The 20,257-nt window shown below is 41.7% G+C and overlaps 1 protein-coding gene across 9 annotated transcripts in view; it reads right to left on the bottom strand.

Annotated features, from left to right (window-relative positions):
- Positions 1 to 20,257, bottom strand: part of FRY (FRY microtubule binding protein) — a 286,128-nt gene that overhangs the window by 142,816 nt on the left and 123,055 nt on the right. Inside the window, exon 1 of one of the 9 annotated variants that reach the window (XM_069969893.1) lies at positions 9,693 to 9,712. The exons of 5 other annotated variants lie outside the window; for them this stretch is intronic. Coding sequence is in view for 2 of the 4 variants with exons in the window: in XM_069969889.1 (XP_069825990.1) it covers positions 5,108 to 5,168 (61 nt within the window). In the remaining 2 variants the exon portion in view is untranslated. Of the gene's footprint in view, positions 1 to 1,535; positions 1,598 to 2,246; positions 2,330 to 5,107; positions 5,257 to 9,692; positions 9,713 to 20,257 lie in introns of those variants that run through there. 3 more of the 9 variants (XM_069969889.1, XM_069969892.1, XM_069969890.1) reach the window with 3 other exon arrangements.

Genomic DNA, 20,257 nt, shown 5'->3' with positions numbered 1-20,257 from the left:
GCAGGTGATGCAGTTATTGTCCTAAAAAACAACTTTTAAACTTGCAGCCCTGTGCAAAACTGGCGTGGCCTAGAGTGTCTGTGCCCTAGGCTTGCACCGCCCCTCCGTCCCTCCTCCCCACCCTCCTCATCATTAGGAATGCCAATGGCAGGATTTTTCCTATTCCTCTGCAGTGAACACTGCACAGGTGCTTTAACGATCCAGCCCATGTCCTGTGCTGATGAATAGGAGACAATCTGCCTGGAGCATTCCTAATGATGAAAAGAGTGGGGAGGAGGGACAGAGAGGTTGTGCCATCCTAATGCACACACACTCTAGGCCACGCCAGTTTGACACAGGCTGCCAGTTTAAAAGTAGTTTTTTAGGACAATAACTGCATCACCTGCCGAACGGACCCCAGGACAGATCTTAGATTAAAAGCAGCTATCGGAAGGTACAAGTAGTTTAGGGTGGTCAGATTGTGGGTACAGAGTCACATTAAGGTTGTAGAGGAATGGAGAGAGAGGTAAGAGCTTGTTCACACTTGTGTTGCTTGGCGTCCACTTTTTCCGCCGGTGGCGCCTGCGGGGTCCGGGGGGGCCCTTTAGGGTCTGGTCCTGTGACAATGGGGTTGCAGGGCCATTCCGTGGCCCCCCTTTCTCTGCTTGCGCACGTTTTGCGGGGATTGTGGTCGCTGATCGGCACAGTGATGTTTTTTGGTTAGGGACTCATGTGTATCAGAAGACCTGCACGTGGTACATGAGGCAATATGGTTTGGCCAAATTATATACTAACTTCTGATGTTGGTTTTAAATGTAGCTGAATAAGCTTTCGTGTCAGCCATGGGTGCGATGTGCAGCCATTTCTGTCTTGTTGGCTTGTGCATACATTAAGGTTGAGTGCTTATGCTAAAATTCAGTTCCAGTGCTCAGCAGTATATCGAGGTCTGTACGACAGCACTGACAGGAGCTCTGCTCCTGGGTAGAGGTTAGAGAAGCAAAGTCTTAAAGCAGGAGGCTGCAGGAGCAAAGGAGAACTGTGTGTTATCCCCTTTTTCTCAATTTAATATCTATTATTTATCTATTTATGTTGTTCATCAACAAGGGTAAAAAACAATCAATTCTTAACTTTCTATTAAATAAATGGATTTTTACTAATTATAGCTATGGATTAGCATTACAGTTTGTGCACCTTTAGCTCCAAGCCGGCACAGGTGCACAAGTCTGCAGGGGCCTGTAGTTAGCTCACTGCTGATTCTGCCAGAGCCTCACCTCCTGTGGCAGCCTAACTCACCATGAACAAGGAGAAAACTGAAAAGTTACCTGAAACAACAGGCACGCTTTAAATCCAGACAGACATTCATTTTGACAGCATTCATGTATATATGTAATTATGTGGTTTTTTTATTTTTTATTTGATATTTTTTCCAACTTTTGGAGGTAGCAACAGCAGTAAAAAAACGCTCTCCTTGTACCGGGCCTAGCTTACACACTGCCAGGGTATGTCACTTTCCTGCATTTCATTTCAAGCAGCATAAAAGAAAAGAAAGCAAATACCAGTGCTGTTTTTCCATGCATGAGATTCCATAACTTAGATTCCCAGGCTAGCAGCCAGAAGAGGCTTAGTGTTCTGTGGAGGCAACAGCTTGCTCCTTGTGGACAAGAGAAAGTCCAGTCAGACATGGTACAGGGTGCCAGCTGCTGCCACAAAAACATCCAGGCGCCAGACCCAGAAAGAATCACTCACCTGTTATGTTTTATAATCCAATTAGCAGAAATTTATTTATATATATATATATATATATATATATATATATATATATATATATATATATAATTATTATTTTTTCTACTTATCTATTATGGAGACAACACTTAAAGGTGCAATAAACACAAAAAGCAATGATTATAAAAGAGTCCTGTCCTGTCAGCCATTGCACTGCATACAATAGTCGGCCTTCCAGTCCCTACTACTCCCAGCAGTCAGTGTATAGCTTCCCACTGCAATGTACAAGCAGTCACTCTTGTATATTAAAAAGGTTTTCCAAAAAAAAGTGATTGATGGCAAATGCGTCTGCCATCCCAGCTTTACACAATTTCTTTAGAAAAGCAACGGTACTGGCAAGAATACTATATAGTGGGTGACGTCAGGCTTGTGGTCAAAACCATTGAAATGGTAAATGAATGGGCGGGTGAACATGTAAGACAACACTGCTACCTACCTAGTCATTACCTAATAGGAACCAGTTATTATGGATTTTCACTCACAAGTGGAATTTAGCTTCTATGGCATGACACCATTGGGTGGGATATGTAACAGTCTCAACTCTAAATCTTTCCCCAAAATAGTCGGCTCATCATTCTGAAAAAAAAAAATTGGGTCAGGCATCATGTCTGAACCTTATCTCTACCAACATCTACTGTCAATTAACTTGTATTCTTGTATTGTGTCAGACTGGAAAGAATACACCACTTCCTGCAGGACACACAGCAGCTGATAAGTACTGGAAGGCTCAAGATTTTTTAAATAGAGTACCCCTTTAAAGGGGTTGTCCAGTAAAAAACCTTTTCTTTCAAATCAACTGGTATCAAAAAGTTATATAGATTTGTAATTTACATCTATTAAAAAATCTCAAGTCTTCCTATACTTATTAGCTGTTGTATGTCCTGCAGGAAGTGTTGTTTTATTTTCAGTCTGACACAGCGCTCTCTGCTGGCATCTCTGGCCGAGACAGGAACTCTTGTCTCGGTTTTCTATGAATCCCCATAGAAAACCTCTCCTGCTCAGGACAGTTCCTGTCTCGGCCAGAGATGTCAGCAGAGAGCACTGTGCCAGACTGAAAATAAAACAACATTTCCTGCAGGACATTTAGGAGCTGATAAGTATGAAAAGACTTGAGATTTTTTAATAGAAGTAAGTTACAAATCTATATAACTTTCTGGCACCAGTTGATTTGAAAGAAAAAGATTTTCGCTGGACAACCCCTTTAAAGGTCAGATTTTATGTCAATAGGGAAATAATTCTTACACAGATTTCACCTGTAGGTGACGCTTCAGAGAGAGGTCTTTACTTCTAAAGCAATTATTTTGCATACTCTTCAGGAATCACTGACTAAAGTCTAGCAAGACCCAGAAAACTTTTTCCCCCTAAATTCTCAGTTTCTATTGCATTACACCCCAGTGCTACCTTGGGCTCCAGAGAAGCTGCAACAGAGGAGGCGCATTGGCTGATATGCATAACCTTACCCCAAGCACTATGGAGTTGTTTGCTCCCCCACTGGTTTTCTGTCATGTTTCTGCAGAAGTCATACATGACCTATTACACTCTTCTCAAAAAGGGAGTAGAGAGCAAAAAAGCCATGCGGAACTTCAAAGAAACAAGTTGCCATGGCAATTTACATTTATAATCATGATTTACTAACTCCTAAACTGGCAGACGTTCCTTCATTAATAATGCATTCTATTACTGTTATAGTCTGGTTCTGTGCAGACAGATCATAACATAGCAAACCAAGAACCAAAAAGACACAAAAGACAACAGAAATAGGAAACACAATGCTACGCGTCACCTGTAACATCCCCATACACACAGCAACACGTAAAATCTGACAATGGAGGGGGGGGTGGGCAGAAGCGAGGACTTGATCGAAAGCTACGGCTTTTTCAATTTACTAGTCTAGATACTGTGGGAAAATCACACAATCGCGATCAGTTTAATGTACTATATCCAAAATCAGTTGATCAGTGTTTAAGATACAGATGTAGCAGACATAGCCCATGTGACTTGTGATTGGGCTAGGTTCACACATTGCAGTAGTACACCGCATGACTGTTTAAATAGGTTACAAAAAACATATAAATAACTGCATGCAAAACTGCCGTTCGTAGTAAAAAACATGCAGTTTTGCTATACTTGTGAATGCAGATTTATAAAAGGAGAAGTCCGACAGGGGGAACAATCATTATGGGCAGGGGGTGGGAGAGATAGAAAAAGTTATAGACACCTGTCCTGGTATCCGCGCAGAGCCGCATCCTACTCCTGGACCCCACTCTGGCCATGTCAGGACCTGGCTAACGGATGGCCTGCTCAGCCAATCAGGGACTGGGGTGGGACACCGCTGCAGTCACTGATTGGCTGAGCGGGCTAAAATCCCACCAGTCTGTGACGTTGAGCCCAGGTCGTGACATTCCTGGAAGATGACAGCTGGCGGGGTCCGGGAGCTCGGTGATGCGGCAAGCATATTGGGGGAGATTTATCAAACTGGTGTAAAGTAGAATTGTCTCAGTTGCCCCTAGCAACCAATCAGATTCCACCTCTCATTCCTCACAGATTCTTTTAAAAATGAAAGGTGGAATCTGATTGGTTGCTAGGGGCAACTAAGACAATTCTACTTTACACCACTTTGATAAATCTCCCCCATTGTCTTTATTTTCATCCGACACCCTAACCGCAGTTATTTTTGCCCCCACCTCCAAATTTATCCTTTAACGTGGTTGCTAATAAACCTTGTCATTAAAATAAATTTTTTTTTTTAAAAAAGGCTGTTCTCTTCTAGAAATACTCTTGCCCTCAGTTTGTGTGTGGTATTTGGCTCAATCAACAGAGGTGTAATACTACATACAACCTGTGGACAGGTGTGGTGCTGTTTCCGGCAGGCAGCTCCATAGAGAATGGCAAGTTTGAACCGGAGAACTCCTTTAACTTAGTCCGAATACTTATTTAGCTGTTCACTCCGACTGATCGCTAGAACAAGCGAAGAGAGAAGCAAGCTGCTCTATTCCCACTCTGAGTGCAACCGAGCAGTCCCATAGACTTACATTAGGAGAAGGTCCCCTGTGGTACAGGGCTGGGAGAGAATAGGCTTCGTTCACCCTTCCCCTGGCTCGTAGCAGTCAGTAATGGTCTGAACACCCACACCCTGACCGATCAAAACTTTTGATGACAATGTTTTTTTAAAGTGACAGTGCCCTTTTAATAATTGCAGTATTCTGCAGCATCAATAGGACAATATACTGTGCATAGGGATACCTCAGTCACTACCTGCAGTTCTCTAACACCATAGCTCTGCATATCTAATATACAATACAACATATACACAGTAGTTAAGTACAGTAGAATATTAACCTACCAAGCCCCTTTATGAAGTTTACCACGCTCACTCGTCCCCAACAAATCGCAGTGGTCTCCATAGGCCTGAGGTTAGGAGTCCAGAGGGTATAAGTCCAGGGTATATAGTCCAGAGAAGAGGAGTCGCTGCAGCATAATCGCCCTGGGCTCTGTATATCACACACTTTATAAGACTGATACTCCAAATGGATAAAACTCCCCGTCAAGGTCCGTGTGGTTATGCCTTACAGAACGCCCACTGTTTTTAAGCCGAGGTATGAAAGGGGTCATTTTTAGCCTGACTGTGTAATCACACCTACAACTTGTACAGGGTCTATATTTATCCACTGTACGTGCACGGCTGACAGATATCAGACTGACTTCTCTCCAAGAACATGACACTAGGCAATGCGGTGCATGGTAAACAAGGAGGCGGCTCACACAACGAAAGTTACCAGTCAACAGGAGAGGGATAGGGATCATAGGGGAGACAGAATGAAAAGATAATCTTATTATTATTTTCTTCTCCGAAAAAAAGGCTTATTTTCGGGGTAGGTGTTATTTTTTTCCATGAACAACAATGACACATTATGCTGGATTCTTCTTATACTCCATGCAGTTGGTTTTGTCTTTTTAGAGTACAACTTAAATATAAGGCCTACTCTAAACACCCTGAAAAATCAAGTTAGGGCTTTTTTTTTTTTTTTATAAACGGGGTACATCACTGGTATAGGGTACGGATGGCTATATCACTAGCATAGGGTATGTAAAGCCGGATACATCACGGACATAGGATAAGGAACGTACAATACGAAAAGCTGTAATGTCAGGACACTTCTTTAGATCTCCACATGATGGGTCCTGCCGCCCCCCTACAAATTAGATGTTCATTGAATTTGGTCAACGTTAAGGCTAAGTTCACACAACTTAAATTTTAAATAACGGCAACACCGGACGCTATTTATTAAAAATTAAAATAATAACGTTGTGTCCTGTGAAATCCCAACAGGAGTGTATACACTGTGGCTGGGATTTCATGCGGCCGCATAAAAAACAGACATGTCTGCCGTATCAACCGGTGTGAACTTCACAGACATCGTCCGTCCGTGTCACAGAGCGGCCGCTGTCATACACAGTGTGAACCATGCCTTAATGTGCATGGCCACTTAAATGTGTGTATAAGAGAGCTATCAGTCACAAAGTAGGACCGCCCACTTGACTACTTAGCCCAGAATGAGCAAAGATTTAGGGCTTATTCTTATGTGCGGTAAATTAGAGGGGGAAGGCCTGTAATGGAATGTTTCCCCACCCGGCATGATGTATCAATATCATGCCAGGAACAGGGAATAAGCCCTTACATTACTTTTCCCACAAAGCTATATATTGATCTGCTCATCTTCTTCTGCTGTATAACATGATGGATAGCAATTTCAAAGGGACAGGTTCCCTTTAAAATTGTTACTATACTATATCACCCAGTTGTCTAATCTCAGTTTATTGCTTATACCCAGTTGTTTATTTTCTGATTAAGGGTGAAATTAAGAAAACTTATTTCTCAACAGGAATAAGATTCAACAACGCTATTTCTTTACTGATCACCACTCGTGCAGTGCAACGTTTCGGCTGTGTCAAAACGTCAAAGCCGAAACATTGCCCTGTACAAGTTGTGATCAACAAAGAAATAGCTTTTTGTGACCGGAACTCCGACTCCGCTGTGACCTTACTCCTATTGGCTAGGTTTCACACATTGTCATTTTATGGCCATTTCAAAATAATGGACGCTTTTTGGCCTCAAAATGACGGACGCCCAAAAAGACAGCGGTCGACCTGCCAAAAAACGACTGTGTGTGAACCTAGCCATTGTGTTTATGCACCTGGATTGGCACCCTGGTTGGTCTCGTGCAGTACAGATGTTATCCAGTGATGGCTTCCCCAGTGGTTATCCAGTGATTGGCTGAGCGGCCTGTCAGTTCATCAAATTCCATGGTGAATTGGCATTCTACATTCTTGTGGCCATGGACTAGCCTAGAGAATATCTGCTCCGTCTCTCAGTAATGTACATTCTCCATACATACCACCAGATCCTTATACACTAACAGCTTTCAAGGTGACCCAACATCTAGCACACTATACATACGTCCCATAAAGATCATTAGTATTCTGGCCGCTTGACTGAGCAGGCGATTATAAGGAAGGCGCTAACATTTCAGTGCTGAGCTCCTTGCATAAAATAAAAGCATTACGAAGCTAAGCTGCTAACAGACCTCAATGGTGTGTGTGTATGTGCGCTGATGATTTCATCCCGGGCTGCAGATCCACATAATAACAAAGCACGCTCAGTTCTCACTTCTTGCCAAGAGTTTGTAAGAAACCACACACCCAAAAGGAAAAGTACACAGTGAACATCTGCCGGGGAAACAAGTCATCTTACTGGTTTATAGGGCGATTATATGGTCAAAAAAAGACATGATGTAAAAACCAACCTTTAAGTACTTTGTTTACCCTGCTAGCCAATAAGTAACGGCTCAGGTAAAAAACTGGTATCAGCCCCTCAGGGGAAAAGAAAAAAGTAACAAAAATATTTTAAAAAAATAATATTATGAAAAAGAGGAGAAATTCTTCCCTGCAGGATCTGGTCATTGTTCGTCTAATGGTCTGAAGATCCTACTTGAAGCTACTTAGCTATACATTAAGGAATTGCACAAGTAGAAATACATGTTTGTTCACACTACTCCACCTCTCAGGCAAGGCTGATGATTTCAGAGTATACACAGCCCCGGGTAATGTATGCTAATCTTAATCTAACACTCAAGATTATCTCCCGATCTACAAATCCATTTAGATATAGGATACACAATGCTGGCTTAAAAACTTTCAGTGGACAGGAAAGGAGTTAAATCCTATAGCAAATAATTGGGAAGGCCCTCCTTATGGAAACCGCAGCACGATTTTGTGGCAGACCGCATAGACCACAGCTCATGGTGGCAGACTGGGAGGAAACGGATAATATAGCCTCTTGTTTGGTCGCTTATTCTTATTTCTGTATGACGGCCAACATAATAAAAGGGAGAAAAAATATCGGATACACTGAGAGAAGATCGAGAAGAGATATGAGAAGTCAAATGTACCATGGAAAAGGGGCAAAATGCTTCTACTTGGAAGTCCAATACTTTAGGGTTTCTATTGGCTGGTTCTGCTTAAAGGGACCCCTCAGGGTAGCCCATCAATAAAACTGTTCTTAATCACCTGGTATTGGAAAGTTATACAGTGCTCTCTGCTGCCACCTCAGTCCATGTCAGGAACTGTCCAGAGCAGTAGAGGTTTTCTTTTTTTTTTTTTTTTTTTTTACTGCTCTGGACAGTTCCTGTCATGGACAGAGGTGGCAGCAGAGAGCACTGTGTCAGACTGGAAAGAATACACCACTTACAGCTATCCAGTTGGGATGCCGACACCTTAATTAGATATTGATGACCTATCCTGAGGACAGGCAATCAGTTGAAAAAGAGTCCTTTGCAGTGTCTCACTAGATACTTTGTGGAGCTTATTGATTGGGATGGTGGTTTACGGCGCCTTCTTTTACTGTGTTTTGTGACTTTGTACTCCTTTACTGTTTTTGTAGTTTACATCCTATTCTTTTATATTATCATGAAAAAAAGATTACCTCTAGACTGCCTGTTTGAACTTTGGTAGATGGTGCTATGTTATATTGGTCACGACCATGCCACAAGAATAAATATTTTTGCCATCATTGGATGACTGCTGCCGTATCTCTTCGTTCTTGCTAAGAAGTTTTTCTTTTATGCTCTTTTCTGGCTAAGATTATGTTGTTAATCCATGCAGTATACGTTGGTTCATATACTCAAATTGGGAACACTGCAGAGTGAGGAGGAGCTTGCTTCAGCCCAGCCTCTCTCCCAGCAGAGAGATAAAGCTCAGAACTAGAGATGAGCGAACCGCGTTCGGGTGGCTGCTGAAGTTGGATAAAGCTCTAAGGTTGTCTGGAAAACATGGATACAGCCAATGACTATATCCATGTTTTCCACATAGCCTTAGGGCTTTATCCAAGTTCAGCAGCCACCGCTAATCAAATGCCGAAAGTTCGGGTTCGGATGGGCTCGAGCATGCTCCAGGTTCGCTCATCTCTACTCAGAATAGTTTAGCAATCCATATTCAAGCCTTATTCCAACCTGTGCACAGTCCATATATATGGACCACATGCAATGGAACACATTATCAAAATGAATGATACATAATGCCGGGAGCATTAAATCTTCAGGGTACTGTACTGACACAGCGGCGCGGCTGTGTCAGTACAGTACTGCAAAGATTTAGACTGTTTTGGAGCTCCCAGCATCATGATCTATGCACAAGCCATATTTAATTTATATTGTTATTAAGAGACTGTGCCACCCATACTGTGGAAGAATTACTTACTGAAAGATTGCTTGGTTTGCACTTGAAAAACCTATGGCCCTTTAGTTTAGAATTATCTAGATTGGGTTTACCTCTACAGTGTGCATGTGGTCTCAAAGGAGGACTCTGTCTGGAACCCATTTTTTCAGAACGCCCAAGGAGGATATGGGTGAAAAAAAATAACACCAACTTACCTTCCTGGCTCTACTGCTGCCGTCTGCCTTCCGCCGCTCAGGTCTACTTCCTGGTCTTGAGACGTGGAATGGCAGGCCTACTCAGCCATTCAGCAGCAGAGACCAGACGGCCACAACAGGTTACATTCCCTGCCTCAATACTGGGATCGGTCAGACACCGGGGTACGGATCGATGGCAGCACTGGAGTCAGGGAGGTACATGGATGTTATGTTTTTCACCCACCCTCTCCCCTGGGCGTTCTGAATGGGTCCCGGATGGAGTTCTTCTTTAAGGAATAAAGATAAAGATGGGTGAAATGCCTGATTTTCTTGGACGACAGCATTTCATGGACATTTCTCTGCCTCTATGTTTTGCTCGGTTTGTCCATGTTATGACTTGAGCAGAACGCGGGGAGCTTAGGGCTTCTGTCTTGAAGTCTATTGTTTTATTTCAATAACTAAACAGCTTTCTTTGTAAAGGGCAAACCAGGAGGCTTAGAATTATGTTTAGGAAATCAGAACATTTCCATCTGGCTCGCCACCAAGAGAACATTTCTCCCTGTTCAGTTCAGATACAATGATTTGCCGCACTCAAGACTTCGAGGAATCAGGAATTTATTTGAATAAGAAACTTCACACGCATTTGATTCACATCCTTCCATTGAGAATACAATTGTTTGTAAATTATTCCAGTAGCAAGATAAATACACATGTTAAAAGCATCCGGGAATCTGGCTCCATGGTCACATGTGCGCCCTATGCTGGCTTTTACTTGTTTATAGGCTTGTCCGTAAGGATGTGTTTTAGAACAGAGCTCAGTGCTATTCATTTGAATGGAATTCAGCTGCAGAACCAGGATTAGAAGATCATGGTTACTTTCTTCCAAAAACAGCAACACCTATAGTCCACAGGTTGAGTGTGTGATGGTAGCTTATCCCGATTTGTACTTCAGTGGAGCAAAGCTGCAACCCCACACACAACCTGTACACCACAAACAACCCCTTTAAGCTGGCCATACACATTAGATGTGCGTCAGCCAAAGCCACCAATTTCAGCAAAAACTGCTGACCATCTAATGTCTATGTCCATTGAGCCCGCTGTTCCTGTCATCGTCCAGTGCTCTTATACACGTTCTATTATTATACACGCTAAGCCCCACCTTAGTGACCCTGTCTATATAACTGATGGTGCCAATAACAGCACACAGGAAAACGGGGGTCACTGTATCACTTTTTGGTGGCCATACACCTCCAATAACCGATGGCCGAACAATTGCTCGGGGGGGGGGGGGGGGGTGCTTGGGGAATGTTTTACTTACTGTAATGTCTTAGAATCTGTGTGGTTCCCAGTGGTGAGACCACCAACCCTATCAGCTAGTTATTGATGCTCCTATGGATAAAAGATAACTTTTGATTGTATTATAACCCCCCGACAAGTGTTGATTTTTTTCTTCTAAACCATATGGATTTAGACAAAAAGATAAATCTCTACGAAAAGTCATTAATGCGATCGTATATATACTGAGAATGATGAGTGTTTACACTGAAAGACTTGGGAATGATTAACAATGATGCCATCAATGGCATACGAACGCTATTTTGCTTTGCCCTGTTGACACCAGAAGATTTTCAAACCAATAACGATTTTTTGTACCATAGTCAGCCCATGTAAAAGGCTCTTAAGCTTTATGCTAGAGGGCTAGTACAGAATTCACCAGGGTTCACTTCTTTTTACAACTCTAGTGAGAAGGGAAACTAACATAAAGAAACTATAATTAGAGATAGCCTGTTTCCCACCCTGATAGCGACGGAGATGTGGTTTTTGTTTTACACTTACAGATTGTAGTAGAGATTGAAGTGTTGTACTCGTGATCGAGACAAACTGCACTGAATATAATGTGAAATGTAAAATGCGCACATCGTCCTTAGGCTTTTGGTCAGTGTCGGACTGGGGTATCTGGGGCCCACCAGAGGAAATGATCCTGGGGGCCCACCAATGAAAAACCAGTGAGAAACGACATGTCAGTCAGTGTTAGTGCAGGTTCTAAAGCTGGGGGCCCACCGGAGGATCCTCCGGTCCTCTGGTGGGCCAGTCAGACACTGCTCCTCAGATTTCGTCAATAAAAAATATAGAAAAATTTATCACAATTACTTTCTTTTGTTGTGTCCTGAAACAACTGTTCCATTCCTCTACAGCGCCCCCACAGGGATCAAGGAACATTACACAAGTCATATGAAAACATGCCATGTCATGTGAAGACCTACCAGGCCCCACAGCGTTAGGGGTGCTCTTTGTAGCTGTTCTCGACTTTGGGAAATAAATGAGGGTCCTGAACCCTGGAGGATAGCCCCTTTTTCTATGTTAACTAGTGAACAATGTTCTTTAGTTACAATATATTCTACATACTTTATTCTTTCCCTGGCCACCATAACTTAAAACCATATTGATGGCAAAGACTTTGCAGACCTATGGCATCCTTGTTTTAATGGTATAACACCTGCATCTGTATAGTGTACGCCCACATCTAGTAGCACCTCTATGCAGTATAAACATAGTACTACATGTTCTGTACAGATTTTTACCTACGCTTGGATAGGCTATTCCTTTCAATGTGTGGTCAAGTTATTTACAGTTGAAATGTTGAAATTGAGTGGACGGCCACCATATAAATGGCAAATATTTGCTGTTATTTTAAAACAACAGCTGTTATATTGAAATAATGGCCGTTATTTACTGTTATATGGCGGCCATCCACTCAATTTCAACATTGTGTGAACAGATCCTTTCTGTGTTTTTAATCCACTCCTGGTTTTGGTTGCAATATGAGGACCACAATACTGACTGAAATATACGTAGTGTGAACCCAGCCTAAAAAGAACTATTCCTCATCTGCTTTATGTATATTAGTCATCTGCTATTTTATTAAAAGGTTATTTATTTTATCTTCATTTTTTACTTATTTTGACATTAATGACATTTTGGGAGCTTTGGAACCAATTATTTAGATTTTCTAGTGATGGCCTCCAGTTACAATGGTCGCCCAGGAACCAATTAACAATGTAACTCAAGGGACCAGTGTACGGTATATGAGAATGGGTTTTCTAATCCAGTCAACCCTGTTAAGCATAACTGTAAGCGAAGACTTCAAGGAAAAAAACAAACATTCACTGTTCTCAGATAACCTGGTTTATCTGGATATTCTGGAAATTCCAATAGTCTACAGTGAGTTTATTAGAACATGTGGGGGAAATGTATAGATTTTGTCTACGCTTGAGCCAAATTTTGTAGCACCGTCCGTCCTTGCTAAGCTATTTCTCATACGCTATTTGATAACTTCCAACCGCAGTTTTAGCACAGTCCGCCAATCAATATTTCTCGGCAACGAAGGAAAGGGTTTGTGTCATCTGAGGTAACACCACTGGTATATAATAACTACACAGGCTGCCAATCAAACATGAGGAGCATCGGCGCAGAACATTATAACCATGGTTACTACAATTCCCACCAGGCAGTGCTCCAAACCGTAAGAAACTACACGCATCACAAACCCACTGAGTAATTAGAACAGGAAGTGTTCTTAGTAAGATTCCTTAGTAAGCAGATACATCCCTGTCACTTTGCTCTCTCTCTGGAGCATGGTTAACACTTCAATTATAATAGGCCGTCCCAGAATATTCAGATCACCTTTACTAAGTACTATGCAAAACCAAGCCCGATCAAATACTGCATCCCCATGTGCCTCCAATTTTAGGTGGTATGCTCCATTGCTTCCCATATTACAGAAATTATATAGGTGGTGTATCATATTCCTATATGCAGGGCAATGGAATCAGAGTTGTGGAGATAAAACCCGTGCTAGACGTGTATTCGAATACAAAAAAATATTTTATATTACATATTTAATTTATTAAATCCATAACTTGTTATGTATAGATGGAGTCAGGGTAGGAAAAAAAAATGGATGTTTGACTTACAAACAGCCTATAGGTGGGCGCACATAGGGCTCCAAGTCCTTTCAAAGCGGCATCATGCACATGGTGATAAGGTCTACATGAACTGTTAGGCCTCATTTACACTTAATGTGGCTTTGGTGGGGATGTGTATGCCTTTCCGCAACCCAGTTCGCATGCTATGGAAAATTTCCACATGGGATTTTCTTGCTACAATGGGTCACAAAAACGAGTCGTCAGCGGGAACAAGTAGCATTGTTCATCACTTACATTATTGTTGGCAGCACATCCCTGGTTTACACAATGATTTATAGGGCCGCACAACAGATGTGATCAGCTGATGAATAGGCTTGTTCTTTACTTTTAAATGGGGCAGTAACCAGTCCATTCAGCAGATAATTGCCCCATGGGCCTTAAAGCTGTCCATGCACATTAGATAAGTGGTGGCCAAACCTTCAACATTGGCAAGACCGGACAACCTGTATGGTGGTTTCCTGACGCTCCTGACTGCAGATAGACTGGTCAATTTGGATTTCCATAACCCAATCTGATTTTTATCAAAGAAACATGGAGGAATCTGGAGTCAGTATTCTCCACACTTTCTATTGAGAATACATAGGTGTATCGGTGGAATTGGGAGACATAGCTGTGGGTGGCTACCTGTAGTGTACAGGACTTTTCATAAGCTCTTGAAACAGTCAGAAATCCTACAAATGAAACTAGATTCTCTCTTATTTTCTTATCCATCTCGGAAGACTGCAGGGTTGGACTTAAAGGGGCTGTCTTGGCTTGCCTATTGCAGACAGTGCAGTGTGGGAAGGTTCCAGTAGAAGCAGACTACCTCCCAGTGGGAAATTCCCAATAATAACTTGCAGTACTGCAGGGAATTTCATATTTCCTCTGCAAACCAGTCATCAAGTTGCAGGATGTTCTCTGTCAAAGGTCTTACAGTAGCAACTTATGTCTCCGGGCAACCAAGGGGAATTTAAAATTCCATTCAGTCAATTTCCAGTATAGTATTCTAATAAGGAACTGCCTCCTAACATGGATCTTCATTTTGAAGGAAACTTAAAGGAAAAGCGTTCTATAAAAAAAAATAAATGGAAGCCGAATCCAAGGGTAACATTTATTTTGTACAAGCTGTATAGGGCAAAGTATGTACATAATGAGTTATTGCTTTGGGCAATCACATTCAGTTAGATGTAACAGAAACAACTGATTTCATGGTGTTTCACTGTAGGAACCATCAGCAATCATCTCCAGTGGAACCTATTTGAGCGTGTTTTATTCCTGTGCAGCGCCACCTCAGGGGAAATTAGGCATTACATTGTGGCCAAACAATAATGGGCTGTCTGCGTAGGGGTTCTCTTACACGGGGAGATCCATGTCCAATAAAAGCACTGATCGATGCTAATTTAAGGCTGGGTTCACACTATGTTACACAGCATTCAGGAGTGTCTGATAGGTCCCCATAGTCCCCCATTCAGTATGTAAACATGAGGGTTTTCTGGATGGAATAGTGCCAGAATAGTAGCACCTGCTACTTATCTGGTTATAGATTATTAGCACCTGCTACTTATCTGGCTATAGATTATTAGGACATTATGTGAAGGTTCTTCATTAGGGATGAGCAAACCTGGAGCATGCTTGAGTCGATCCGAACCTGAACTTTCGGCATTTGATTAGCGGTGGCTGCTGAAGCTGGATAAAGCCCTAAGGCTATGTGGAAAACATGGATATAGTCATTGGCTGTATCCATGTTTTCCAGACAACCTTAGAGCTTTATCCAAGTTCAGCAGCCCCAGCTTCTTCATTCATACAGATTTACAGGGCAACAGTACAACATTTATAGGGCAAGGATTTCAATGCTTGGAATAGATTTTGTTTTCAGAATTCCCATATCCTCCACTAATACATTTCCCTTAAAACATTTTCTATTTTTACTTGTACCAAGCAATAAGTGAAATTTCAGACAACAGGACCACCTCGATTTCCATCTGACCCTGCCAAGACGTAGTCTAAACTCCTCCACCTCTTACCAAAAGCTAACCCTTCTCCGCATCATAAATCAGAGCTCTGTCTGTGAATCGGCACCTTTGCTGGTACTTTCTGCATCTACACAATACAATGTTTTCTAATCTTATATTCCTTACATTAAACAATAGAAGAAAATTGTTGTTCCTTCTTCTAATGCTCAAGAGAATCATCTAGCATAAGATGTATAGAACTAATAACATGATGGTATCTTCCTGTGCCTTACATCTAGGTTTTGTCTATAATAACTGGCAAGTAGGATTTACTGCACCACTATTATTATTATCCAGCTAAGCTTCGTATATAGCTTTAATATAAGATCCCAATAAATATGTGTTGCATTAATATTATAGTGCCGGTCATTACATGAGGATAAAACTGGACTTTTAGGACTGCACCATCTGGCAGTTCTATATAAAGAGGAATTTCTATCCTCTCAGTAGCATATGCTTTATGATGGTGGGTATTGTAGAGTTGTAGCAGCACGTCCGCTATACAGCTTCATGTACAGGTGGGTACGGGCTGCTGTGTGTGGGGAAAACAGCTCTTTCCCCTTGACTCTCATGATCGGTTAGTCTATATGCAAGAGCAAGTATGTATTAAAAAAAAGTTATATACACAGGGTGTTCCAAAAGTAGGTGGACAGTATGTGTAATAGGGTTATGAATTTAGGGGAGATTTATCAAACATGGTGTAAAGTGAAACTGGCTCAGTTGCCCCTAGCAACCAGATTCCACTTTTAATTCCTCACAAACTCTGAAAAATGGACTCTGATTGGTTGCTAGGGGCAACTGAGTAAGTTTCACTTTACACCATGTTTGATAAATCTCCCCCTTAAAAACCCTATTACACATACAGTCCACCTACTTTTGGACCACCCTGTATATATCACACATACATACATTATACCCCAAAATACATATTCTTGATGGACTTGGTAAATCAGAACGTTTGTGCATCAATTTTTAAAGGCCAAACTAGGAGTTCACACACAGCTATTTGTGGAAGTTTTTTTTTTTTTTAATTAAAGTGGTTATGCATCTAGTTTAATATTACACTGCTAACCTGTCCAGATCCTTCAGTGATCCCCCGTACAGGCTCCTGGTGATGCCTAGTACATGACCACTGAGGACACAGATCCACTGGAGCATTGACCATGACGCTAACCTAGGGATCATCGAGGGATCACACAGGTGAGTAACATTTTTTGTGGTTGTTGTTTCATGGTATTTGAGGCCTTAAAAATAAATAAATATCCTAACCTGGATAATCAAATTTCTGAGCCAAAGTCTAAAGTACATTCAAAAGTAATGGGAAATGCATTGAAAGGAGTTATTACTCCTTACCCCTGGGTCTACTTTTGAATGGAACAAAAAAAACTGTTGCGTGTGAATCCCGCCTAACCACTGGTAACTACAACCTTGGCTGGTCTAGAATACGTATTCATGTGTCTCAATGCCTCGCCATCATGGGAAACACCACAATGAGGTCTATTATCAACAGTCAGATAAGATCACCAGCTAAATACACCCCTATGTATTATGTCTATTTTCCTTCCATCAAGAACTTCCATGTCAAAACACAGAGATACACGTGACCTCTATGACTATTTAAAAACTTATGTCAAGGTATGCAGAAAAGAAAACAACAAAGTTACAAGAAAAAGAAAAAATGTTCACCATTGCCAGGGATTATTTTTGTATAGAAAACACTTTCCTCAAATGTTTCAAGAAAAGTTACATGACAACCTTTGAGGAGTCACCAAGTATTTATAGAATCCTTAATTGGGTTCCCCTAAACTCAAGAGATCCCAGAGGTGGGAGAAGCTCTTAGGTGCCCCAGACCCAGTGGTTTGAGGATGAACATCCATCTGGTTCCTAAAGTTCAGTATGACTCTTGCCGGATGGACCATCACTCTATTGCCCTGTTCTGTACAAGTAGCAAATTGTTAAAAGGAAACATTAATAAACAACTGTCCTGGAAATAAAAAAGAGAGAGAGAGACCTTAGGTGTGGGTATCCAGATGCAAGAACCCATGCCAATGACTAATAAAAATGTGGAAAACTATTTAGCGGAGAGCCTTTGTGCCTTGCTTAGTGATGGTGGTTTGTTACAGGGCATGGCTTTAATGAGCAAGAGGCAGATCTGATATGTACTCCCCATTCACTGTAGTGATAGTCTCCGCACATGGCCCCCCACTGCTCAAAACTGATCTGTCCCTATGTAAAAAGAAAAAAAAAACTATTTTCTGCCTAAACTGTCAATGTACTTTTAAAAACTTTTAAACTGGGGCACCCATAAAAATCTTGAATGACACCCTAGGCAACTGCCTACTCTTCAACCCACTCCTGGATGTTTTAGGCTTCTATCTGCTGCAGGCTTCTATTTATCCCACAATGGTGTCTGTATAGAAGAGTTAGTATAATATGCATAGACCAGTCCAAGGCCATTTTATAAACACATGGATAGGCTTGGCTTGCCAGAACGACACCAGAACGGAGATGAGCACAACTCACAACTCGAGAGTGCAATTGTTCAGCATTTGATTACCGATGGCTGAAAAAATTGAATGCAGCCCTAGGAAGTCCTGGAAAACATTGATACAGCCATTTGCATAGGCTCCCCTAGGCCTGCATTCAACTTCTTTCGTTACCGGTATATAAAAGTGCTGAATGATGGGACTTGAGAATGCTCGAGTTGCGCTCATCTCTACGCCGGAACATTCTTAGTGGGTCATAGAGGCGAATTCTGAGCAGTGGACCAATATCTATGTAGTTATTCAATACAGAACTGGTGGGTCTCATTAGGTCTGGAAACTTCTACAACATGCAGGGTTGGACACGTCATGGGAACAAGTGTACTCAATACTTTGTTTTTCTATAGAGGTCTATAGAAGGGCTATTTTCATAGTTACTTTCCCCCCAGTAAATACACAAAAGATACACAAGAATACACAGACAAAAAGACAAATCAAGTATATACTGTAGCCATTTGAACATCATTCTTATAGTAAAGTAATGACGGAAGCTCCTGGGGCAAATCCTTGGGTGGATTCAATGGTCGGCAGCAATCCAGGTTTTGGTTAAAATTAGCTAACTCCCCCCTTACATTGCAGTCTATGTACCATGTTGTCCATGGCAGTCCAGTGATAAACTTAAAGACTATGCCCCAAATTTATTGCAACCCCCCCCCCCCCTAAAGTCTGACATTTATGTGAAAAACAATGGAGGACATTTATCAAGGGCTTTGCGCCTATTTTTAGGTGAATAATTGGATTTTTCACCCATTATTGGTCTAAGTTCTATTTATGAACCAGTATTCGACAGGCAAATATTTTTTAGATGCAACTTTTTCATATCTGTCTGTTTTGAGTATTCACCCAAAGATTCTCCCAACCCGTGATTTGTGCTAAATATATCATTTGCAACTTTTTAAAAAGTCGCACAAACTGGTGCAAGCCTATGTCTGGTCAGTACCAGGTGAATATGTTTGCACAATTTTTGCGAATATTCTGAGAACATTCTGTTCACCAATTTATGAACAGTTTGTTCAATTAGTCCTATTCTGTTGAGTAAAAAAACAGACGAATGCGCTGTAAAAAAAACGTAAATGTCCCCCAATGTGTTTGTGCAGAAATGTTCAACAGTTTTAGGCTATGTTCACACTACGTATATGTCTGGCCGCATATTTTTCACGGCCGGACATACGTGTAAAACTCCGGCCAGGATTTACGCAAGTTGCGGCCGGCTACGTACGGTCCGCGAACTTACGCCCATAAGCTACTAACGCTTCCCGAGCGGCGTACGTAGCGATCTGACAGCGGTATTTTACTTGGATATCTTCGGCTAGCCCTGGACACCCCACAGAACCTTTTGGATCGTCAAATCAAAGTGTAAAAAAGAAGAAATCACCACTCCGTACGGGACCGCATGTTCCGCTACTGGCGTAAGTTACAGCATTTCCGTCCCGAAACAATGGTCTGGTTCATTTTTTACGGTGCCGCATACGATCCGGGCGTAAGTTCTTACGTAGTGTGAACTGTGCAGCCGTAGATCCTATACTTTCCATTGTACGCAAACTACGTAAATCTCCGGCCGCTTATTCACGGAGCGCGCTACGGCCGGAAACTTACGTAGTGTGAACCTAGCCTTAAACATGTAACCCTGTTAAACAGTCAGAGAGGTGGGCCAAGTTACAGTGGTGCGTCCCCTCCCCAATCTCTGCTCCCTGTGCGTTACAGTGCCCCCCCCCCCAACATGAGTTCATAAACTCCTAACCCGGCTGTTTTCTAACTGTACTCGGAGGAAACAAAGGTATAGTCTTCTTCCTCTTGTCATAACTGCATTGCACTACACTTCCTCATACAGATCTGACTGGTTCCCTTTATATAGACAAGAGGCAAAATATATTTATAAATGTTCTTCCAAATAGGATATATTAGAAAAATTTTAAAAAAATCAAGCCAATAAAACTTTGGACAAATTTTACAAAAAAAATCTATTTTTTTAGCATAGTTATATTAAAAAAAAAATCCCCTCTATAGGGCGTCCGTCAAGAGCCCATTGACAAGTCGGTTACTATCTTTATTCAGTGGCTAATACA

Source organism: Dendropsophus ebraccatus, chromosome 5, assembly GCF_027789765.1.
Source record: "Dendropsophus ebraccatus isolate aDenEbr1 chromosome 5, aDenEbr1.pat, whole genome shotgun sequence".
Taxonomy (NCBI): domain Eukaryota; kingdom Metazoa; phylum Chordata; class Amphibia; order Anura; family Hylidae; genus Dendropsophus; species Dendropsophus ebraccatus.
Note: the sequence above shows the minus strand (reverse complement) of the source record. Positions and strands in the feature narration are given on the sequence as shown.